General features: G+C 42.7%; 1 protein-coding gene across 1 annotated transcript; it reads right to left on the bottom strand.

Annotated features, from left to right (window-relative positions):
* Positions 1-4,054: 4,054 nt before the first annotated feature.
* LOC309542738 (fructose-1,6-bisphosphatase isozyme 2) lies at positions 4,055-24,743 on the bottom strand. Its single transcript, XM_082241671.1, has 7 exons — positions 24,430-24,743; positions 19,099-19,261; positions 18,548-18,640; positions 16,983-17,123; positions 15,283-15,420; positions 8,529-8,648; positions 4,055-4,464 (listed from the first exon to the last, which is right to left on the bottom strand). Exons 1-7 carry the CDS (start codon positions 24,600-24,602, stop codon positions 4,267-4,269), a joined length of 1,026 nt encoding a protein of 341 aa, XP_082097797.1. The 5' UTR covers positions 24,603-24,743; the 3' UTR covers positions 4,055-4,266.
* Between the last annotated feature and the right edge of the window lie 345 nt (positions 24,744-25,088).

Below are 25,088 nucleotides of genomic sequence, written 5' to 3'. Positions count from 1 at the left end.
ATGAAACAAAACGAAAAAAACTTGGTCTTACCTTAACCTTTTAGGGGTCAGCAAACTTTTTCAGCAGGGGGCTGGTCCACTGTCCCTCAGACCTTCTGGGGGGGGGCGGACTATATTGGGGGGGGGAATGAATGAATTCCTATGCCCCACAAATAACCCAGAGATGCATTTTAAATAAAAGGACACATTCTACTCATGTAATCCGTGGGCTGGATTTAGAAGGCGATTGGGCCGCATCCAGCCCCTGGGCCTTAGTTTGCCTACCCATGCCTTATGCCATACATACCAAATGAGCAGAAATTGCGAGGAAAAGGGTAAACAGAAATAATGTTTAATTTTTAAAAGGGCTCTGCAATGTCATGGCCCACTCACGTCCCAACACCTACCCTTCTAGTTCTTCCCTATGGATTGCATAGAGAGATGGGATTGGGGCAGAGAGCCCAAGTCACATACAATGGATTGGGTCCAAAATATTCTGTTGGCACCCCATAGCTCAGAGTAAACCCTGACAGCAGGAGTTTGTCACCTGCCCCCGCCCGCCTGCATATTGAAATATGCCCAGTGGGCATATGGAAATTTGTGCCATGGACGTGCCCCAAGCACAGTAACGCCCTTGATCAGATTACCCCCTCCAACATCCAACAGGTCCTACCTCCTTCACCTAAAGGGCAAACCATATCCTTATCACTATCCATGGCATATCTTTGAACCATAGTATGGAGAAGAGATATTTTCAGTTCCATTGAGATAACAAAAATGGCAGCAGTTGGGCTTCATTCATTTTCTATCAGGCAGTGCACAGCAGGAAGAAAACCTTGCCTATGTACACCTTAGTATCTTGAAATTAGCTGTGCATGAAGTCGCATTCTTATGATGCTGTACACCAGGGTCCGCCAAGTTTTTCAGCAGGGGGCCGGTCCACTGTCCATCAGACCTTGTGGGGGGCCGGACTATAAGCCACCACCCACTGACGCTTCCCTCCCTACTCCACAGCACCGAACAAGCCCTGGTGGCTGCTTACCTGTGTCTTGCAAGCGGCAGGGGCTGGCAGCAGCGGCAGGACGATGAGCGGCGCATGAAAGAGCTCCGGAGAGGGGCTGCTTAAAATGGCGGCCATTCGAGTGCTGCTGCTGGCACCAACAAAGCCCAGCCCCCTTCCTCCCCTAGGCAGGGCAGGGAGAAGCCAGGAGGAGGGAGGGAGGAGGCGCTGGCGCCACTGTCAAGGGAGGGAGAGGGAAAGCGTGTGCGCACTGGCGATCCACGCAGTGATTCCCAGACCGTCTGTGGGCTGGATCCAGAAGGCAATTGGGCCTGATCCGCCCTGCGGGCCCTAGTTTGCCGACCCATGCTGTACACACTAGAGAGAGTGTGTGGATGTGTCTTCTCCTGATGCGCATTACCTGATTTGTTTCTGTGTCTGTAATCCCCACACCCCTGAACTCCAATTCAATGAAGCGGTCATGTGCAATGGCTGTTTGAAATGTAGGCATTTCAGTTTAACAGTTGCATCTCTGCTGGAATTGGATGGAGCTGGTTTGAGGGAAAGTACACAAACAGCACACATTCTATTTTTTAAAAATGCAGCGTACATGTCGATTGTGCCTAACACCATGTGCATTCAGGTTCAAACGCCAGTGGTGGGCATGTGCTGGAGCCACCCTAAACTGTAATGTCTACACAGCACTGGGCTGTGCCAAAGTTCCACAGCCTGAATTTGTGTTCTGTATGAGAAATGGCAGTGTGCACAGCTTCCACGCTGCCTTCAGAATAAAAATCAAGCTACATCCAAAAATTATGCGTAAGTCAATTGTGTGAATATTTTCTGCATTTGTTCTCCCCTACAGCCATAATTTATTTTAGCCTTTTGACTTTAGATTCCTAATTCATTTTAAGGAAGTGGTTTCATATTGCCTTAATCTCATTTCCTAAACTGAAGTTAGGCCTTCAGCTTAGAATTTCAGGTCCTCTTTTATTTATTTAGGGTATTTCTGACCCACTTCCTGATCCAAACAGAACCACAAAGCATCTTACACTCCGAGGGGGGAAATCACGAAGAGCCACAAAGCAGCTAGAAGTGAGTGATTCACACAACACTCTCCTCCCCAAAAAATGTGCATTTTGACCCCCCAAAAGTTGGTACCCTCCCACCTCGAATGCATACAATGCATATTACTGCCTAAAGAGCAGTCAGACCACAGAGTCAGAAATTACGTGACTGCACCACAGCAATCCTGGAAACGTGTGCAGCTGTTTCACCCAATTAATTGGATTTCAAAAGCAAAAATTCAGTTAGATTAATCAAAATGCTTAGAAGCTGTTTTGCAAAAAGAAATAAACCTAGGTGCTTAGGATGAGGTACATCGTGTGGGTACATCATGCAATGTACCCACACGAAAGGCACTGATATCATGTCTGAGTCAAGCATGCTAAAGACACATTTGTTAATCATGTTAGGTTGCTCCATGAGAAGCAGTCTGTAAATTAAACCAATCAATAAATCAAGGAACACAGTTGCCTTGACAATGAAGTAAAATAGCACATTCATCATATACTCTTTCATTCCATATAATGTTGCCAGCTTTGCTTTCTTCCAAGCCTCTCAATCGTTTTTTACTTTCTGCAAGTTTGGGCTGGCAGGACTCGTGCGGCAAACAATGGTTTCGCGTCAAAAGTTTAACCTTTACACTTGACGAAGTAGAGCTTCAGGCTTCAGTCAAACTCAGTCATCTTGGTGCTATGCTAATTGGGGCAGTGAGGCAGAGATAATAATCTCAAGCATTCCAAAGAAGACTTGTTTGCATGCTAATGTTTTGCTGGGACTCTTACTGGACTCTTCAGATGTTCCAGCAGATATATCCATGCATTTCCTCAGAGCATCTGCACATGTTGCTATGTTTCAAGTTCAGCTGGGCATGTGGCCATGGGTTTATTCTTTCCTCTGCAAATGATAGACTGCTTTTCCCTAGCTATGGTGAGGAACAGTCCGTGCTGAAATTCATTTGACACATAATGATTTGGGGAGAGTTATTCTACATGAGACAGGACTCATGTAAAAATGAGAACTATTAAAAAACAGGGGGACAGGTGGGGCATATATAAATAAACAACAACAACAACATCAACATTCACGTTATGCAATTAAAGTTGATTTGGGGGTCTTGTGTAACAAACCCACTTCCCCCATTCATAACTGCTGTCCTTATGATGTTATTATTATTCCAACTATATACTTTGTGAATTTAACACTTGTAGTAAGAGGTCCAGCATTCCAGTTAAGTCCAAACTGAATGAAAATGAATTTGTGAACAACTCTTAGTTAAACAATTCTATATTGGAGCCTTCCTCTGAAATATTTGTTGTTAACTTTGAGGTTGGTCTGTACATATTACTGACTGAAAGAACAGCTAGGTAGTCATTTTTCTCAATCTGGATCGAAGCTGGGTTGGGTGGGGTGTGTGTGTGCATCAAAATACAGGATGTATAAGAAACAAGGAGATAAATAGAGGCTAGATATTTGTGACTCACATCATGTGTATACAGCTTCTCAAACTAGTGGTTGGGAGTGCACTGGATGTGGAATAAACAGGGTTTTATCCAAGAGTTTTCATGACTTTTGATCCAAACAGACCAACACGGCCTCTTCTTTGGAGGGAAAACACAGGGGAGGGTTGATATACAGAAGTGATCTATGTTAGCTAGTTGGAGAGAAAATCCATGCTTAGAGATATGATGCTTTTAATAAGCATAAATAAGCTACCAAACTGGAAAACAAAGAGGCCATCTTTATCAGAACAATGTTGGGTCATGTTGGTTATGCAAAAGTCCAGTCGTTGTGGCGTGGCAGCCAAGGACAGTTGCCTTCTGATTTTGATCAGCTGCCCCACCGTAAAATTGGGGAAATAAACATGTTACCTCACAGGTCACAAGACTAAGGGTAGTCTCATGTGGCTGAATGGAAAACAAACACCTGCAGCAGACTGATTAGCTGAACTGATGGTTTGAACATTGACGAATGTTTTATCTGAGTAAAGGAGGAAGATGGCAAATGACTCACTTGGTTCAATAATCGCCATTCTGCAGGCTGCACTTTTATTTGTGTCTCACAGAAACGGAGGTGAGGAGTGTCATATTTTGCATTAGCAGAAAATAAACCATTTTATTAAAAAAACAACACAAAAATGGCTTTTTCTATTGCTTGTCAGCAGGCTGGTATTTTTTCACTCTTAAGCATCACCCTCTTCCCAGTGTGCAGTGAAAAGCAGAAGATCATGAGGTGCTCTTTGCGTGTTTCTGCACGAAGCTCAGGTATTCTTGAACATCATCCGGAGAACCAACAACAAAAGGGACTCTTTGGTGAATGGACTCTGGCTTCACATCCAGCACAGCTTCTGTCCCAGTGGTAGCTACTCCTCCAGCCTGCTCTATGATGAAAGCGATGGGGTTGCACTCATAAAGAAGTCGGAGCTGTGGCGGAAGAGAAAATCCTTTATTCAATTTAGGTGGTTGGTGGTAGTTTAGAAAGCAACCAGGGAACTTACTGTCAACTAAAACCGTTTTTTAAATTATAGACACACTGTATATTACAATATCATAATCCTTATTATTATTATTATTACTTAAAAATACTACAATCCAGGCAACGTTAAGTACTAAGTCCCATTTATTTCTGTTGGAGAAGAAAGAATTTGCCAAAATCACTTCCCTTATCTTGTCACTACCACACCAAGGCTGGAATGGAGATTGGCTGCTCTCCCACTAGCTAGGAGCCTTAGGGTGGAAAAATTCCCATTGGAGACTTTTTTCTAAAGCTCCCAGCTCCACCAGAGTGGAATTTACATACTATTAGGTTATTTTTGGAAGGGACGTGGGTGGTGCTGTGGGTTAAACCACAGAACCTAGGACTTGCTGATCAGAATGTCGGCGGTTTAAATCCCTGTGATGGGGTGAGCTCCCGTTGCTCGGTCCCTGCTCCTGTCAACCTAGCAGTTCGAAAGCACATCAAAGTGCAAGTAGATAAATTTATACTTCCAGCGGGAAGGTAAATGGCGTTTCCGTTCACTGCTTTGGTTTGCCAGAAGCAGCTTATTCATGCTGGCCACATGACCCAGAAGCTGTATGCCGGCTCCCTCGGCCAATGAAGCAAGATGAGCGCTGCAACCCCAGAGTCGGCCACGACTGGACCTAATGGTCAGGGGTCCCTTTACCTTTACCTTTACCTAGGTTATTTTTTCCATATGGAATACATTCTACCCTGGCATCCCAGCTTATTTATCCATTTTCGGACTCTTCCAAACTACTGTAACTTCTTGTTGCTAACTTAACAATGGCTCCTGCAGCTCTCTTAACTGCCCAGGAATCTGAAACCGCTTGTGTTCTCTCCAGGAAAAGGTGGGCAAAAGGCCATTTTCCATCATGTACTGTTCCCCTTTGTACTCTGCATTATTTGACAAAGCAGTTTGCAGAGGTTAAAGGCATGTGACACAAACATGCGTCTGTGCCCAGAAATGTACAATACGGACTGCATTTCATAGTACAAGAGTACAGCCGGTCAAGTCATTCTCTGCCAGTTCAACCATGGCATCCTTCCTCTCCCTCCCGGCCACAAAACATTTTGTGCACTAACCAATTGTTTCTTACAGAGTTGCTAATCTTGTTTAACCCTAATTCAGTCCACAACTAATAAAATTTCTTAGTACTGAGCATTCTGCTACTGAAATTCCATCAGTGGAACTAACAATTCCAACCACTATTTTGGAATGAGAAAACCGTTGAATTCTTCGCTGCGAGAAGTGAGGTTACAGGGAACCAGGCAGAGGGCCTTCTCGGTAGTGGCGCCTGCCCTGTGGAACGCCCTCCCAGCAGATGTCAAGGCAATAAGCAACTACCGTATTTTTCGCCCTATAGGGTGCACCAGCCCATAGGACGCACCTAGGGGGTTTTTTGGGGGGGGGGGAATAAAAAAAAATTCCCCCAGGCGCGGGGCTGGGAAGCCCAAGCTTCCCCCGACCCCAGCCCCCAGAACAGGCTGCTATCTGCAAGCCTGGGGAGCCCGGCGGGAACTCCCGCCGGACTTCCCAGGCTTGTGGATATCTGCCCAAAGCCCGGGGCGCGCTCCACTGTTCTCCCCAGGTTTCGGGCTGCAGGCTGCTGTCCACAAGCCTTGGGAGCCCAGCGGGAAGTTGCGCCGGGCTCCCAAGGCTTGCGGAGAGCTGCCCGAAGCCCGGGGTGCGCTCTGCTGTGCTCCCCGGGTTTTGGACTGCAGGCTGCTGTCCCAAGGCTTGCTGATAGCTTCCTAAAGCCTAGAGAGCGAGAGCGGTCGGTGCGCACCTACCCCTCTCGCTCTCCAGGCTTCAGCGAAAGCCTGCATTCGCCCCATAGGACGCACACACATTTCCCCTTCACTTTTGGAGGGGGAAAAGTGCGTCCTATAGGGTGAAAAATACGGTATTTTACTTTTAAAAGACAACTGTTTAATGTATGATGCTGTATTGTTTTTAATATTCGGTTGGAAGCCGCCCAGAGTGGCTGGGGAAACCCAGCCAGATGGGCGGGGTATAAATAAATTATTATTATTATTATTATTATTATTATTATTATTATTATTATTATTATTATTCATTGGGGCTTTGCTGTGGTTGTGGAACACACACAGCAGGCTGGCTGGGGTTACAGGCCGAGGTGCAATTTTTTAGGCTTAGGCAAAGTAATTTCCAGCAAAGAAATGAGAGTCAGTGTGGTGTAGTGGTTAAGAGCGGTAGACTGGTAATCTGGTGAACCGGGTTCACTTCCCTGCTCCTCCACATGCAGCTGTTGGGTGACCATGGGCTAGTTACACTTCTGTGAAGTCTCTCAGCCCCACTCACCTCACAGAGTGTTTGTTGTGGGAGAGGAAGGGAAAGGAGAATGTTAGCAGCTTTGAGACTCTTTAGGGTATTGATAAAGCGGGATATCAAATCCAAACTCCTCTTCCTTGTAATTTTGCTCACTAATGAACTGCATGGCAGGGCTAAAATATTTGGTGGGGAGGGCAAACTTTACCAGGGCCCACCCTCTTACAATGCCAGGGAGAAGTAAATTGATGCTAAATTGGATATTCTACTTAAGGATATTAATAGAAATATTTATGTGCTGTATTTATGTGCCTATTTTCCAGATCTTGTGAGATTCACTGGAGCCAATCAGAAGCTCTGTTAGAGCAGAACCAGCAGTATTCTAAACAGTGCGCTGATGGCCTTTCTCAAGAACACAGCGATCATACTAATAGTCTGAGAGAGATCGAGTTGGGCTTCCCTAAGCAGTGACATGATCTCTCAGGAACTACCAGTCCCAGAACTCTTTGTACAGAGACAAGAGGAAGGGATGTCTGAAGCCAGGGGTGGACATTAATCAAGGACATTGATCCCAGGGACACAGTGAGACAATGCTACTGGTAGGATTTAAAGGCACAAAATATATGTGAGTAAATCACTAGTTCACACATATGCAGCAAAAACAGTTAAGCCACCTAGCTATTTTATTCATCAAATGCTATCTGAAAGAGAAGTTTACTTTTTGGAGAGAATTAATGATTTTGCAATGGAAAAGTCTGTAATAAAAACAAAGATTTGGTCTATTTATAAAATGTTTGTAGCTGCATTGATCCATCAGATTTTAAAAAAATCCTTGAAGATAAAACCAACTCTAAAATTACAAAGTACTCAGGAAGCTCTATAGAACTATTCTTCAAACCAGATGTAAAAAATAATAATGGGAGAGCATGCTGGGTAGAAAAGCCCCAGTGGGCATCATGTTGTAATTTCAGAATGTAGAAAATTGTAGCACTAAAAAATAAACCTTTATTGCATAACACATAAGATTGTATGAATGGTATTGCCATATATCCATTGGAAAGGGCCCATATTACAACTTTGTATTAGGTCTCCAAAAATGACGCATGAGCCCTTATTATGTCACTTGGCTTGCAAGTAACAATACAATGCAATACAATCAAATGTATGTTTACTCAGAGGTACGGTCCAAGTATGTTTAAGTTTGTGTATTTGCTCTGTTTTTCACCAGAGGAAAACCCTACGATCATTCAGCAGATAAGCCAATAGGATTTCCTGAGCAGAAATACTTGTGGTTGAATCTGCATTGCCAACCCTGACATATTTTTAAAGCTGAGGACTCGGAGAAAGTGTTCTGTGATCAAATGAAATAGGCTCACAAATATATAATTTTGCCTATTTTCTTATTCCCTTTGGGATCGTGTGAGGGATCTGTGGGCAACCCAGTCAGGTGGGCGGCATATAAATTAATTATTATAATATAATATAATATAATATAATATAATATAATATAATATAATATAATATAATATAATATAATATAATATAATATAATATAATATAATATATTACTATTATTGACAAAAGCTCACACCATGACGCCATGATGCCATCATAAATGTGTTATTCTTTGAGGTGCCACAAAATTCTTTTATTGTTTCAATATAATTATACACCGAGTATGGGATGAGAAAAAGTTACCTTTCCTTTTGGACTCTTCTGGTTAGCTGGATACAAAAAGATCCCACCATAAACCAGGGTACGATGAACATCAGCCACCATGGAGCCCACATATCTGGCTCCATAAGGAGAAACACCTTCCTATGAAAAAGAGGGATACAGTAGATATATTGGCCAGTGTCTGCACACATTGATTTGCAATGGAAAAGGTGAAACTAGGTGGAGAAAAACCATGAAGGAACACCCGTCCATAAAAATACTATTGCTCACATGAAATGATGATTTGGGCTTAAAGTATAAAAGATTGGTTAGATATTAAGGATTGCTAAATCCTTGATCAAATATAGGACTTTTGCTTTTAACACCAACAAAGACACTGCCCAGGTGTGGGAAACCTTTGGCCTCCACGTGCTGCTGAACTTTCACCATCCTTGGCCATTGGCCATCCTTGCTGGACTGATGGGATTTGTAGTTCAGCAACACTTGGAGGGCCAGGGGTTCCCCACACCTGATATAGTTGTTGCTCTTTCACCAGTTAATCTCATGTTATCCCCGTCTGCTGTAGGACAGAAATATAATCTTGCAGGCAAAGGCTGTGGATGGATAACAATATCAGTGGAGGATCAGGATAGAAGGCAAATGGTTATGTTTCATCGATTTCCCTTTCAGATGACAAAGGGAATTGATGCTACCTGACAAACTTGGAAGGATTCAGTGTTCCTTTCCTGAAAAAGCAATAGTGTGAATTGTCACAATTGGTGTAGTAACTTGTCTCCTTCTGCTTGGAATCCTAGAAGTGTATTGTTCTCTGTGATGCCACTCAATCAAACATTTCCTAAGTGCTCCTACCCCATTTTGTGGGGTAGACTCCGCAACATGAGAAAGCTTCTTGGTTCCATCTGTTGTGCTCTTGCTTAAAACCAAGAAGGTACTGTTACTTGTTCTCAGCTTTTAAGTTCCCTGGCTTTGCACCTGCATTTTAAGGAGGAAGTACCAGCCATAAAACTCAAAAGAAATGATTCTGCAGTGAGCAGCATAGCAGCATGTTTCGCTTCCCTTCATAGATACCAGTCTCCTATAAGTCAGCAACATACACAGCTGTTACAAGAGGCTTCAAAGGTTATTTGAGATATTGGGGTTACAGGGACATCTGATGGAGTTTCAATTCCTTTAATGGCTTCTTGCATAGGAAACATTCTTTTTTGGCACCTGGGAACCATTTTTACTTTTAAAAGATGAAACTCTTACAATGGGGGGCCAAGAGAGCAGCCAGGAATTTAAAGAATTTCGAAACTCAGCTCGGTGGCTTTCAGGCAGTGGATCCAGTAATTGTGATTCCATGACCTCCTGCTTTTAAACAATTCATTAGCTTTGAGTACAGATTTATTACTTAAGCTGGACTGTGTGCTTGACACACAGGGAAGATGGAAAATTCAGCCGTCTGCCATGAAATTTTCAAGAAGTCCCAGTTCCAGAATTTTACATGATGCTACCCCCAATGAGCAGGACGCGGGTGGCACTGTGGGTTAAACCACAGAGCCTAGGACTTGCTGATCAGAAGGTCGGCGGTTCAAATCCCCACGACGGGGTGAAAGCACATCAAAGTGCAAGTAGATAAATAGGTACTGCTCCGGCAGGAAGGTAAACGGCGTTTCCGTGCACTGCTCTGGTTCGCCAGAAGCGGCTTAGTCATGCCTGCCACATGACCCGGAAGCTGTATGCCGGCTCCCTCAGACAATAAAGCGAGATGAGCGCCGCAACCCCAGAGTCGGCCACGACTGGACCTAATGGTCAGGGGCCCTTTACCTTTACCTTTAGCCCCAATGAATAACTGGGAGGTGATTCCCCCCTGCCCCAGTGATTGATGCTTGAACTGTCTGCAGCTCTAACAAAAACCAAGCATCTGATCACTATTAACAGGAAGAAGAAGAAGAAGAAGAGTTTGGATTTGATATCCCGCCTTTCACTCCCCTTCAGGAGTCTCAAAGCGGCTAACATTCTCCTTTCCCTTCCTCCCCCACAACAAACACTCTGTGAGGTGAGTGGGGCTGAGAGACTTCACAGAAGTGTGACTGGCCAAAGGTCACCCAGCAGTGGAGAAGCGGAGACACGAACCCAGTTTCCCAGATTACGTGACTACCGCTCTTAACCACTACACCACACTGGTGTGATCATGATGATTGTGGAACAAGGAGATTTGCCACCTGGTTTCCTGACCAAAGTTCTACAATAACTTTGCAATGAAATGTCTGGGAGAGCTGCAACTGTTTAATTCTGACATACTATGACTTACTGGGAGACGGGTGGTGGCAAGGACAAGAGAAGGTAGCAACCCTATTGGCTACTTAGAGATTTTAAAATTCTAACATTTCAAATAAATGCTTTCTCATATAGCACAAATTCTAAATAGCACCATCTTAAACTGGTTTGTACAGGGTGTGTTTACGTCTACCTGCTTCATTTTGTTACTGGATATGAATGACGGTAGTTGAACTGATATTCATGAGAGCAAGTTAGGGAACACAACTGAACTATCATTGGATTCCGCAGTATGATTCCGTGTTTGAAATATAGGTAGTGTGGTGACAGAGTGATGTCACTTCCTTGATTTGTTCTGTGCTTGCTCTTTTTGTTTGTTACAAATTGCACAAGCAGTCGATTTTAACTGTCAGGTTTTCAGGTCATGTTCTGACGAATGTACCCAGAGTTTACAAAAATAAGACAGGATAAAACAGAAGTGCCTGTATCCTACTCAACTGCTTACTTTTTGAAACCTGTGCCAAGCAGTTCGGGTTTCTACAAAATCAAACCCACTTCTCTGTTTCCAAGAAACTGTAAGTTACTGTAATGCATTACAGCACAAACAATATCCTTTCCAGTCTAAAGAGTGCTTATACATTTTGCATAAGGCTAATTTTACCTCAATCCATTCAGCTAGCAATGAAATCGTTATGATCTCACTATGGGGGCGGGGGATGATGCAAGGAATTTATTTAAAGGGATATCCTCAGGTTAGAATAAAAAGAACACCAAATTTACAAGGGCAATTGAAGGTCATGGTCTTGGAACCCCAATGACAGGTTCGGAGGTAAAGCTAAGCTATGGTTTAAGAAGTGTTTTGTGTACGAGTCACAGTGCAACTCACGATTGTGTGTTTCTCAGTTCTTTGCACTGCTCTGGTGTATGCCAGAAGAGAAAAAGGAAACCTCTCCTTTTTAAACCTTTAAAACAACCAGAAATCTCATTTAAGTCCAAACTTGGGGAACCTATAGATTCTCAAGTTTGGACATGAGGCACTCTGGTTACTTTAAAACTTCAAAAGAAGCTTTTGATCTCCTCTGTCATGAGGAAAAGGAGCGGGGAGTGAATTAATGATTTTTATTTTTATTTTTATTAGGCCATGGACTATAGCAGGGAGGAAGGGAGAGTTCACAATTCTAAAGCTCATAATGTAAAAGTAAGCTATGGTTTTGCATTACATCTGTCTTGACGACAGCAAACCCAGGTATGCTTAACTTACTTGGAGGAAACCCAATTAAAAAATGTGAGACTTGCTTTCAAGTAAATATACTTAAGAGTTGGTTGTGTAAATTGACAATCCTATAGGAGAATCCTGCTCATTGTTAAGTCCTGCTTTATGCTTGTTGATAGACAAGCATAGTGTTATTTTAATAGCTTTTTGATTTTTCATGTTTTATTACTGACTTGTTAACCAGCCTGGGATCTATGCGAGTGGAGGGCCATTAAGAAAGCTAATGAACAAATAAATAAATAAGTAAATAAATATTCAGTGTGACAAGCTTAGAAAATTGTTAGCATATAGCTTTACTTGGTCATTTTTGTGATGTCATTACCCAGTACAGAGTACCAACACCTCTTTATTTTTCTTTTATTTGTTGCACTGGCTTTAACACAATAGGTTATTTCATAAGCGGAATCAGGTAATACCTGTATTGGGTTTAGAGCATTCCAAAGAAAATATAGATGCAAAGAGCAGGAAGGGTGTCGTTGCTTCAGTACTTAACCATTACAGTACTAGCAGGAAGTTTTCTACCATAGATCTTGAGTTATTTTTGTATGACACATAAATATTATGTTAGTATTTGCTAGAGCAACACCAACATACCATTGATACTTGATACTAAGGAAATGCTGCTTAGTTCAATTCTACCTAAAATTCTTTTTTAAATTGTGGTTCTTTAAGCACAGAGACAGCTGAGGAGGAGGGGTTGCTGGGGGGTGGGCTGCTCCATAAAAATCAGGGCTTTGTCTCGTGAGAACACTTGGGCTGCAGCCACATGTCATGAAAGTGAAATAAACTGCTATTTGCCTAACTGTTAATTTCTGCTTGATATTTGAGCTTTCATATGATGTAAAAGCCAAAGCTGGAACAATAGTGGAATAGAATGCAAGTTTAGTACTAGTATCCAGTGCTTTTCTTCTACAAAAATGTTTAGGTGAACTCCCATTTTGACTCAAGAAAATCACCATTTTATAGTTCAAATTGGGGAAAAATAAATACAATGGACAAAAGTGCAAAGATTCACAAAATGTTTAGGGGTATGCATACCCCTGCGTACCCCCCAGAAAAAAAGCACTGCTGATATCTATATTATTTACAAACAGGTTTTTTCTCTGAAAGCAAATAACATGGAAGTGAGCCCTAAACTTGCACTACATCCCACTATAATTCCAGAAGCAGTTTTTGCATGCTGTTAAAGCTCAAATATAATGCAGAACTTAACAGTTAGGGGAAAGCTGTGAATAAACTGCCATGTGAATGCAGACTTCCTGAGTACAGGCAGTTAACATTTTGCGCAGGGGTTCTGTTCCTGGCCCCACACATGTTGGCAGAGCGAGCATAAGCCCGTTCTGCCCTCTTCTGGGTTCAAAAGGACCTGCACATCGGCAGTCATGTGTCAATTGGACACACACATAACAGTCACCATTTGTACTGGTATTTTCAGTGCTGTCTCACTCCTTTCCAGCTGAAGCTAAGTGAAGCTGCCTTTGTATAGGAATGTTTTAATCTCCACTAAGCACCTTACTCTTTCCTTTGCCTGCCCTTATCTGCCACATGTTGTCATGGATCTTCATTTGCAGACACATCTTAAGAACTCTCAAATCAACAAATACGACAACATTGACTTTTGTTCCCTTCTATTTAAAGTAGATTTGAGTGCAAATAACTGAGGCTTCTGATGCAGACTTCTTACCTTGCAAGCATCTTGCAATCTGCCCATACCAAAGGGAACAACCCATGTTCTGACCTCTCTTGCTGCAATCCAGTTTGTCCCCAGTTAAAGTGCACCCTTTTAGCGTCAGTGAGAGATAAGGGAAGAGAATGTGGTCCTCTGGGAGAGATAGGAACCACAAGTGTCTAACATGGTGCATTTATTTTGCGTAGATTGAGGAGCTTCGTTTGTTTGAATCGAGTCTAATAGCCATAGCTGTCAATGTTTCCCTTTTTTAAAGGGGAATTCCCTTATTCCGAATAGGATTCCTCGCAAGAAAAGGGAAAAGTTGACAGCTATGTTAATAGCATACACAGCTATTTCACCTGCAAACTGAGTGCACTTTCTGCATTTTCATATTTCAAGGCTCTGACTTTGCAATTAAAATACACATGGTTCTATATTCGCTTCTGTGGTTTGGTGTCAACATTGACTTGAATGTTTGACTCACCTAGTTGCCAAGGATAGGGAAATATAACAACCTAGGTTACAGGAAGAGGAAGGGAACTGCTGGAAAGTGACTGGGACTGGTATAGGAAGGTATAGCCCAGGGGTCAGCAAGGTTTATCTTGCCTGGGCTGGATCACTCCTGCAGAGATCCCTCCATGGGCCGGATCACATGTGTGTGTGAGCGCGCCCCGCCCCCTCCCCCGATTTTCAGCCGGCCTCTGCGCAGACACAATTTTTGGTGTCTGCGCAGATGCGATTTTCGGCACCGCGGAAGCTGGTTCAGCGCAGCACGCAAGTGGGCAGCTCAGTTCTGGGGTGGTTCGGGGGCCGGTAAAATGACCTCTGCAGGCCACTCCCGGTCCATGAGCCTTAGGTTGCCGGACCCTGGTATAGCCAGATAGAGCAGAAGCAGGCAAGAAAGATGAGACATTAAATTCATATGTGCATTTAATGCATCTTGCCTTTTGCTTTAAACATAACAGCCATGGAGGATCTAAATCAAGACTGCAACCCTCCCCCTGAATAATCCTCACCTCCAAGCTTCCATTGGCACCATGCCACATTCCCTCTCAAAGGAAATAGCAATTGTTATGGTGTAGGATTTCATAGAATCATAGAATCATAGAGTTGGAAGAGACCACAAGGGCCATCGAGTCCAACCCCCTGCCAAGCAGGAAACACCAACAGAGCACTCCGGACATATGGTTTCCATGGTACCGGAAGATAAAATGACATGGATGTATCCCGGGGGGGAGCTGCATTTATTTATTTTTTTAAAGTAATATTTATTAGAGTTTCCAATAGTACAGAAAATCAAAAAGAAAAAAGAAAAAAACAAAAGAATTCAACCTTTAAAGTCCCATTTTCAATAACTTTTGTAATGTTCTGTTACCCATGATCTCCCCCCAAAAAGCTCAACAACTTTTGGGGGTGATCTGTCAAAAAAAGCTTAACAACAGTCAACCAAAAAACTAGCTATGCCCACGTAAAATGTATCCCAGCGTAAACTGTGCTTTATGTACAATGATGATGAGATTTGCCCAGTTTCACAGACAGTAGCATGATAGAGTTGCAATAAAATGGTATATTACCTCAGGAAATTTCTTCTTTTGTAAATACTCTGTCACTGAAGGATCAAAGTACTTGGCATAGCCCTCATTGAGGCTGTAGATTTTCCCTTTCTTCTTGATTTTTACGTCCTTTTCCACCAGAATGAACTCGCCGAGAGCCTGCAGAATAGTTAAAGGATGTCACGAGTCATAAATGCCATGCGTTTACTTCCTTGACGTTCTGAGGCTTGTCCAGTTACGACCCTAATATACAGTTACATGCTCCCTACTCTTTCAAAGAGTAATAAGGCTTGGTTGCAATCCTAAATATACCTGCCAGGGTATGAGACCAATGGAACACCCTTCCGAATAAACATGCATGGGATTGCAATGTGAGTTCCTTTTCAAAAACAGAGTCCAGGAAACTTACAGTGCATTTGTAATATTTGCTTTTTTGCTGTGGAAAAAGAGGGCTTTAAAGGGTGCTCAGATATCTCCTGACTCTCTCTTCTTTTTAAAATGAATTTTATTAGTATTTTCCACACAACAACAAAACTGAAAACAAAACAACAAAAACAAAACAACAAAAACAAATCCATATCTTACAAGTTAATATTATAAACACTAAAACAACAACAAGACATTGACTTCCACCAATTCCACAGCACCTCCTTTATCTCTCATTGTGTCTTCCTGTTTTCCTGTTTTCTTTATCATCTCTATCCTAACATCTAGATATAAATCCTTCTTTCATATCCTTTCACTTCACAAGGTTATTCCAGACTCAGCCAGATTTCTGCCCTCGAACCTTGACTTTTGAGGTATTCATTTAGGCACTCCCATTCTTTTTTTACTTCACTTTTTGGTTTTTGTCTTATTACCGTATTTTTCGCTCTATAGGACACACTTTTCCCCCTTCAAAAATGAAGGGGAAATGTGTGTGCGTCCTATGGAGCAAAGACGCCATAGCCCCGCGACCCTCTCCCGGCTGGAGAGGTGAAGCGCGGCTATGGCAGGAACCTCTCCGCTGCTCCCTGACCTGCTCTTTGGGGCTGGTGGTGGGCTTCCCCCCCGCCAGCCCCAAAGAGCAGGTTGAAAGAAACCTGAAGCATGGAGAGCGAGAGGGGTCAGTGCACACCGACCCCTCTCGCTCTCCAGGCTTCCAAAGTAGCCGCCTGAACGCATCTTAAACGGCACCTTGTTTTAGAGCAGGAAAACAAGAGGGGGAAAGTTCTCCCCCTCTCTGTGCAGCGCCTCCTGCCGCTTCACTGAAGGGGCGCTGGGCAGAGAGGGGGAGAATTTTTTTTCTTGTTCTCCCCCCTCTAAAACAAAGCGCGTCCTATTGTCTGGTGCGTCCTATGGTGCGAAAAATACGGTATGTCTGTCAATTTGCCAAATTGACAGATATCTCCTGACTCTCAACCGCCCTCACCCTTTCCGTTACTTTTTTTGCAACTTGTTTGAAGCCCCCATCAGATGAGACTTGAGCAGCATTTCTCTACCGAATTCCTCCTTCTCGCTGCTGACATAATTTAGTTGTTCTTCTAGCTACCTAACAAGGGATTACACTCTCGCTACGATGATAGCGTGATGCAAAGTGAGGGCAGGAAGCAATACAATCACTCAAAATGAGTGGCCAGGAAGGGAGCTACACTCTACATGCTGAAAGGGTAGGGTGAATTTCATATGAATATGAGAGGGCGGCAGAAAATAGTATTAGTAATGAATGTTTGCACAGGTACCGGATCCAGCATGAAGCAGTCCACTCCTTGCCCCGTGGAAAGGGCTACCAAGGTTGCACTCCCGTACAAAGCATAGCCGGCTGCGACGATGTTGCGCCCCGGCTGCAAGGCATCTTTCTCGGAAGGCTCGTCTTCTGATGTCTAAGGGGAAAGTGATGGTTGTACTCAAATCTCAAGTATTTTGCTGTTATTATTAAAACGCATTTGAAGAAGAAGAAAAATAAAACCACAAATTCAAATAGGACTCTCTCCCAGTTATGGTGCACATTGTACAACAGGCCCTTGTGAAAGCTTTGTATCGACACCTGATATGACGAGATAGAGTTTGGGGGCATTTTTGTAAGAGGATCTCGAGTGATAATTTCAGTGACAAACTGCAAATAGAGAACCACAGGAGGGGCACATTCAGCAGTAATTATAAAATGCCAGTAAACGGACAGTGTTATTTTTATCTATTTATTTCACTCACCAATTGCTTCCCATGAATCATCCCACAGCGATTTAATAATAATAAAAACAGGAGCAAGGAAAGCCATTTCAAATCCAATATGTAGATAGGCTGGGATAAAAGACTTGTTGGAAAAGGAAGGCCTTCAACAGGTGCCAAAAAGAGTAAAGAGGGTGCCTGTCTGCTAGTCAGTGGGAGGAGGTTCCAAAGGCTAGGTGCCACCACACTAAAGGCCCAATTCTTGCATTGTACAGAATGGATCGGCTGCTGTATGGGGTTTTGTACAGCAGTACTAACACCTTGAACTGAGCCCAGTATCTAACTGGCAGCTAGTGGCAATAGAATATTCATATAATGAAGCACTCTTGGAAACAATTCACAATGCTTCTGTACATGTTAAAATATTTTTGTTGCTGTTCAAACTTCAGAATATTGTTAATAGTTCTAGCATTTTCCAGGGCACCTTAACTTCCAATCTTGCCACACGGAAACCCCTTTCACAAGCCCATTTTCTCACCTAATCATCTTGTGGTGATTTTTTTTCTGAATCTTAGGAAATTAATATACAATCTGGAGCCGATCACTGCCTCTCATCCAAACCAACCTTATAGGGTTGTTGTTGGCATTCAAGTTCTAGGGGTAATTTTCTGTATCATTAGCATGGAGTTAGCAAGTATATGTATGGCTTTTGCAAGGAAAACTATTTATTTGGATACCCACAGCATAGCGAAGATATATAAAAAAAATGCTGCCAAGTTACTAATGTCTTTAACAAATAATAATTAGAGAATCACCATATTTTTACATTCCATACCCCTATTAATAATGTTGTAGTATTGCCTTGAGACTTGAAGCTGCAATCTCATACCCACTTTCTGGGAATAAATTCTACCAAACTCCCATCTTTTAAAAATAGTTTTTATTAAAGGTTTTTTTTTTGTGTTACAAAACAAATAAAGAGGGAAAGGTACATCCCTTGTCTCCACTTTCAATTCATAGTTTGTTTCACACTTTGCTTGTATTTAGTGACACACACTTTTGTCATAGACATCCATGCATTTAGGGGGGTGAGGAGGAAGAGGGCTGAACCCCCATTTTGTTCCATTTCTCAGCTTACCTTCTTGTAAATAGCAAATATAGTTCCTATCGAAGCTAAGCAGTCTATGTTGGAAGAGCCATCGAGTGGATCAAAGCACACGACATATTTACCCTGAAAAAGGAGGAATGAATCAAATGAAAAGCAAATAAATAAAAATGTTTTCTCTCTCTTAATCTTTCAAATCTGGCTGGAGTACTACGCACTGAAACAATTTTGTATTATACTAAAATACACTGGTATAACTTTCATGGCTTCACCACCCGCCCCAGAACCCTGTGAGTTATAGTTTTCTGAGAGGCAGAGAACATTGCCTCAGAACTACCTCCACAAAACTTCAGTTCCCATGATTTCATGTACATATCACTTCATTCAGTTGAGTAATCACACTGACCCCATTGCTCAGTTTCCATTTATTAAATCTGTCTCCCTTTCTGGTTTGCAGTTGTGTTTAGCATCTTTCCAGTAATCAGGCAAACGACTTCTTTTCTCTTCAGAAATACAATTGTGCCATCTGCTGCTAAAAGAAGAGAACAGCCCCTCTTCCCAGTCAAATCTGAATGTGTACCGACCCTTTTATCTTTTGGAGTAATAATAGCTTCTTTATTCTCCTCTGAGACCAGGACACATGTGCTGTAGGAGGACTGTAGCATGTTAATAACCAGAGAATTAGATAAAACATCAAGCTTCTTCTGTTCATCCCCAGTCACATTCACAGTGCCAGCTATTCCGAACCTATAGGAAAGGGCTTCGTTATTATAATAAGGGAACACCGAAAAGTACACATTATACTGCAATACTGTTTTACATTATTTCCTTACTATTCCCTTTTACTTGACTTTCACACTGACATGACTCAAACTGTCCCTCATGTAATTGTCTCAGATTTATAAGGACTTCCCAAACCTTTTACTAGTGATAAATACCAATTAAAACCTGTGTTGGAACTCATATATTCAGAAAACTTAGCTGGATGCTAGTTACAGCAATACACTATAGTTTTATTTTGCTTGACAGCCTGAGGATAATCCCCACGATACATGGGTGATCCTAATCTGTATTTGCACAACACCGTCAAGAGAGAATTACAATCATGATGCAATGGCTGTATGGAGCTAATAGCACATGAATCAACTATCAGTGATAAAATATTCTCCTCATACCGCAGAAGAAAGCTTAAATAGAAGTTTCTATGCCCTTTCCTATGCACTCAGAGGACAGCCTTATTGATTTGATTTCGGGTAAGCATGCTTAGGACGCGAAGACTGACACATCGCCATTGATTCAGTGAGCTGGACCTGAGAGTCTAAACATGATAACAATAGTTTGTGTGTGAGTGAGCAGAGACAATGCAATCTTAACAGATAAAAAAATATTGTGGAAGAGAAATGGAAGCCTCTGTCCTGGAAATTAAAATAGAAAATATGGAGTAATAACAACAGCACAATAACAATTTGGCCGCCTGACTGATTAGTCTTCAACATGTATTCATTTCTCACTAGAGGTATCTACTTCCTTTCACAAGCTTCCAGCTTATGACTTCGCTCTGCTCTAGTGTTTTCATGCGCATATTTTATTGTTTTATTTTTTAATTGTGAAATATGTTGTACCCTGCCCTGGAATAAAATTTTGAAGGGCAGCATACAGATTTCTAAAAACAAACAGATAATACTACTTCATTTGGAAGTGTTCATAATATTTTAGAGACAAGGAAGGGGTGGGCAAACACCATTATAAATGTATGGCAGGGAAGGTGGATTCATACATGACTTGTTCACTTGAATGTCCCTAGCATATACAACTGTACAACTCTTTGAACTTTTGCAAACCCTGGGGAAATAGGAGTCATGATCACATGAAGTAAGCCCTGCAGGTGTTGCTTTTATGGCATCAAATTCATGCAGGCATTCAACTCAACGTGCACACCTGTGTTGAGTTAGGTTTTAGCAGTCCTGCTTCTCTCTTCACAAGGACTTATTTTACTCCGTCTTTGCTCTTCCACTGTAAGCTGAAAGCAAAATTGCCATTGGCAATCCACAGTACTGAGTTCCTGCATGTACATTCTACTTATGCTAAGGATGGGGCAATTTGAAGCTCATCACACACTCACTGCAAACCCTGAGGTAGGTGCTGCTTTATTTGTTTCACCGGATTTTTAATTATTACTAAGCACCTCTGACACACACACACTTATGACTACTGTATAGCCAGAAAAGTGTGTTAGCCAAAATTAAAAAGTTGCTTTTAAAATTTGGCTCATAAAACGGCTCCCATTGCAAATGTCATATAGCTATTAAATAAAATATAGAGCCGGGGTGGTGTACAAACAAATCTGCAAGAGAGTTAAAATATAATTAAAAACAATGCAGAACAATAACGTCGGGCTCATCCTAAAAGCTTAAACCACTGTTTACAAATAATGAATATGTGTGGCTGATCTGCGATAGGTTCACTTTCCTGTAAAAAATAACCACCCTTTTAAAAAGACAGAAGTCATGCTAAAGGTATGTAAACTTCTGGAGATTCTTGTACTATTTCAATTCCCTGGGGGGAGGGGTCACAGATATTTTGCTGTCCGGTAAAAAATGAACCAGACTCCCCATAGGTCCAGAATCTTGAGGAGCAGACAGAGCCCCCTAAATCCAGTGTTCTGGATCCCTCTGAAGGACCTCTAAGTCATTACCAGACAAGGAACACCTGGAGCTGTCAAAAGAGGAGGTAGAATAGTCCCCGGTCCTTGAAAGCACCGTGTCAACAACTTCAGGTAAAGGCCAAAGAGCACAGTGTAATGTCTACAGACCCAGAGCTACCAGTCTACCCCTGAGTATGGGGTTTACTCAAGAGCAAGGAGTGCCTGATGGTCCTTCACAGTTAGCTGCTGTGGCTAGAGAGTGGTTTAGGAAGTATTTAAGGCCTCCTTCTAGAGTCTTCCTTTTGCTGGAAACAATGCAGTTTTCTGGTTCTTTGTTTCTGCTTACAGTTCCCCTGCCTGGCTGAGCTCCCTGATTGGGGGTGGGGGGTGGGTTCTGGCCTTGCTTCCGGATAATGCTGTGGCCCTAGACTGATTCTCTATGCAAGAGTTTGGCTTGTTTTTCTAAGATTTATTTTTATTGAAGATTTTCTTGGTTTACAAAAGCTCATGTCTTTTTTCAGGTGGTACAGTCTTTCTTACAAATACAGTGGTACCTCAGGTTACATACGCTTCAGGTTACAGACTCCGCTAACCCAGAAATAGTACCTCGGTTTAAGAACTTTGCTTCAGGATGAGAACAGAACTCGTGCTCCGACAGCGCAGCAGCAGCAGCAGCGGGAGGCCCCATTAGCTAAAGTGGTGCTTCAGGTTAAGAACAGTTTCAGGTAAAGAACGGACCTCCGGAACGAATTAAGTACTTAACCCAAGGTACCACTGTACAGTGGACACTCGTGTTGCAAATGTGATCTGCGGGATGCACATTCGCAATCTGCAGCTGCCTGTCTGCACACGCGGGGGTTCCAATTTGGCACTTCTGCGCATGCACAAAGTGCAATTTAGCGCTTCTGCGCATGCGTGACCGCTAAAACCCGGGAGTAAACCGTTCTGGTACTTCCGGGTTTCAGCAGTCCGTAACACAAAAAAACGCAACCTGAAGCGTCTGTAACCCAAGGTATGACTGTAGTGAGACATCAGTGTTGAGTACAGTATAAGGTTGGGGGAAGAAGAGGGGGGTGAGGCTTATATTCTTTCTTATAGTGTATGTTTGGGGTTTTGTGTCAGTGTCAACTCGCTAGGTTCTCTTTCTATTCATTTATTACATTTGCTTGATAGTGAGAGGGATTGGGGGGCAGGGTGTCGTTGGCTGCAATGGGGTTTCTTTGCATTTGTGAGTGGGGGGGGGGACTTGTTGGGTCAGGTAAGCCAGATTGATTCGTATGCTGTTGGTGAATTCTTCTTATTGTCTTGATGGGCTGTGTATGTGATAAAGAGGAGCCATACTGGGGTGAAAGTGTCCTCTTCTATTGTCCCTGTGTCAATTTCAGTTTATTGGTTAGCTTTTCTAGCAAGGTCATTTCCCATACAGTTATTGGTTCAGGTTTACTTCTGACAAGTGTCGCCAATGTCTGGCTATGAGGCTGCTCAGAGTAGGTGGGTTATAAGCTCTGTATAATGTGAGTGGTCATTATGATCTTGGAAGATGTTCAGTAGGGCCAGTTGTGGGGTGAGTTCTAATACGTGTTTAGTTATTCTGTATATCTCCAGAAGGGTTGGATTTTAGGGCATTCCCGCCACATGTGGAGGTATGTGCCTCCAGCTCACATCTTGGTGAGGTTCCCGGCTGTATCAGCACCAGTTTCTGTGGTGTTAAGTACATCTGTAGGTGAGTTTCAGAGTGAGTTCCCTTGAGTTTGGCTTGCTGAGACCATGCTGCATCTTGAACTCTGCTCTCTTGAGTGTTTGTGTAAAAAGCTTTGTCCTCTTTGGACTGAGACCCTAGCTCTAGAGCAGGGGTCGGCAAAGTTTTTGTGGCTTGGGCTGGTTCACGGTCCCGCAGACGCTGCAGTGAGCTGGAGTGTGCATGCGTGCACATGCGCAAACGCTATTTCCGGTGCTCCTTCCAGCGTGGAGGAGGCGTGCGCAGCTTCCCATTGGCTGCAGGAGCTTCCTGCACCCTATGGGAATCCGGCCAGCATCGGGGAAGGCAGTCTCTGCTCTCTTCCTCGCTGGTTTAGCGTGGAGCATGGGAGCCGACCGAGTGGGCAGCGGGGGTCCATGGGCTGATTAAACGACCCCCATGGGCCGCTTGGGCCTTAGGTTGCCGACCCCTACTCTAGAGCATGACAGATGGAAGAGTCACAGCTAAAACACAGGATTACAATGATGGCTTAGGGTTCCCTTGGAATAAACGAAGGATGACAATTCCACACAAAATTCCTAGTGGGGAAACTTCCATATATAATTGTTGCTGAACAAAAGTAAGGAACAGTTAAAATTACTGTGTAACAACGATTCTCCTTGGCGGTATTTTTCCAGCCTAATGGAAGAGCCAACCAAACAAAACTAATAATCGGAGTATAATCTCTGAAAGCTGTTTTTATACTAGCTTACATTTAACATTGTCATAATGTTAATTATAACTCTTTAACCAGAAGGGATATCCTTCAGATGTTGTTGGACTACAGCTCACGTCAGCACCAGCCAATGGTAATCCGCAATGATAGGAACTGTAGTCTAGCAACTGGAGTTAAGTACCACTGAACACAATGGAATATGCTTCTGAATAAAGATGCACAACAACTGCATGTTTTGTATACTATTCTCCGAGGTTCTCACATTTTGTATAGTGCCACTTAGAGTTGTGGTGACAATTTCTTTTTTAAAATTTATGCACGAGATGAAGAAATGAGTCACTCGTTTTAATAAGAGTGGGTTTCTATGCAATGGCCAACGTGTATGTCCATGCTGAATGAAGACAGTGCCATTCCAATCACTTCAGACTGTGATTAAGCCAAATTAACTGCTTGACCTTCTTGTTTGACCTTGATGGCAATAGAAATGGGGCACACAAGAAAAGCAGCCTATTCCCATTTTTTAAAAAGTAAATAGTAATAATTGCAGGTGCTGCCACTCCCATTATTAAAGCAGTCAGCAGTTAGCTGCAGTAGTTATTCTTAAAACTTTGGCCAAACTAAAATCAGTGACCATTTGATTGTGGAGTTTCCGTAATTTAACATACACCATGACTGCGATACTAGCCTCCTTTCATTCCAGGCACATGGAATTCCCATACTGCTAATTCTGGCCATGGCATTTAGTTTAAAAGCTTCATGCTGTGTTTAAAAGAAGGAGTTCCCAATGCTCACCCCACCCACCCACCCCGTTTTATATTTAAAACAATTCTTATCCTCCCCAATTCTGTGCAACTCACATGTGAGCAAGGCCTGCCTTTCGAACCGCTGAAGAGATGGCCTTAATGGCAGTGAGCATTGAGTTCAGCAGCTGGGTCAGTTCTCCTGTGGCCCCTTTAACCCGCCGTCCTTTCTCCATGACATATCGGTTAAGGGTTAACATGTCTGTTTCAAAGGGGCTTCTGTCCGACATCTTGGCTGGTGAAAAGGGTCTGTTTTCTTCCCTAGAATTTAGCAGTTCCTTTGCACCCTCAGTGTTGCTGCTCTTCAGTGGCAGTTTTATTTTAAGAAGAAGCAGTTGGCTTGCATGCGAGAAGCGGTTTAGTAAAAGGTTCCTGAGCCCATGTGACTTACAGGCTTGGAATAGATGGGCAGTGCAACTCCTCTGAATTTTCCAGTCTGCAAGAGATCCTATTAATCTTAACCTTAACCTTCAATGCCGGCTAAAAAAAAAAGTTGGTTTGGTAAGCCTACCCAACTATGTAATTATGTACATTTGTTTTTCAAATTTATTTTAACTTTATTTTGATAATTTTTTGTTTAGTGTTTTGTTGCCTTTTTATTTGCATTTTAATGAATATTTTATACCATTTTATGTGAACTGCTTTGAATCCCCCCCCCCTTTGCTGTCCCCCTTCCCCTTAGATTTTTCCTAGGTGATTTTTGTAAAAATTGAAAA

The sequence above is a fragment of the Podarcis vaucheri genome (genome assembly GCF_965113315.1).
Source record: "Podarcis vaucheri genome assembly, chromosome: 11".
NCBI lineage: Eukaryota > Metazoa > Chordata > Lepidosauria > Squamata > Lacertidae > Podarcis > Podarcis vaucheri.
Note: the sequence above shows the minus strand (reverse complement) of the source record. Positions and strands in the feature narration are given on the sequence as shown.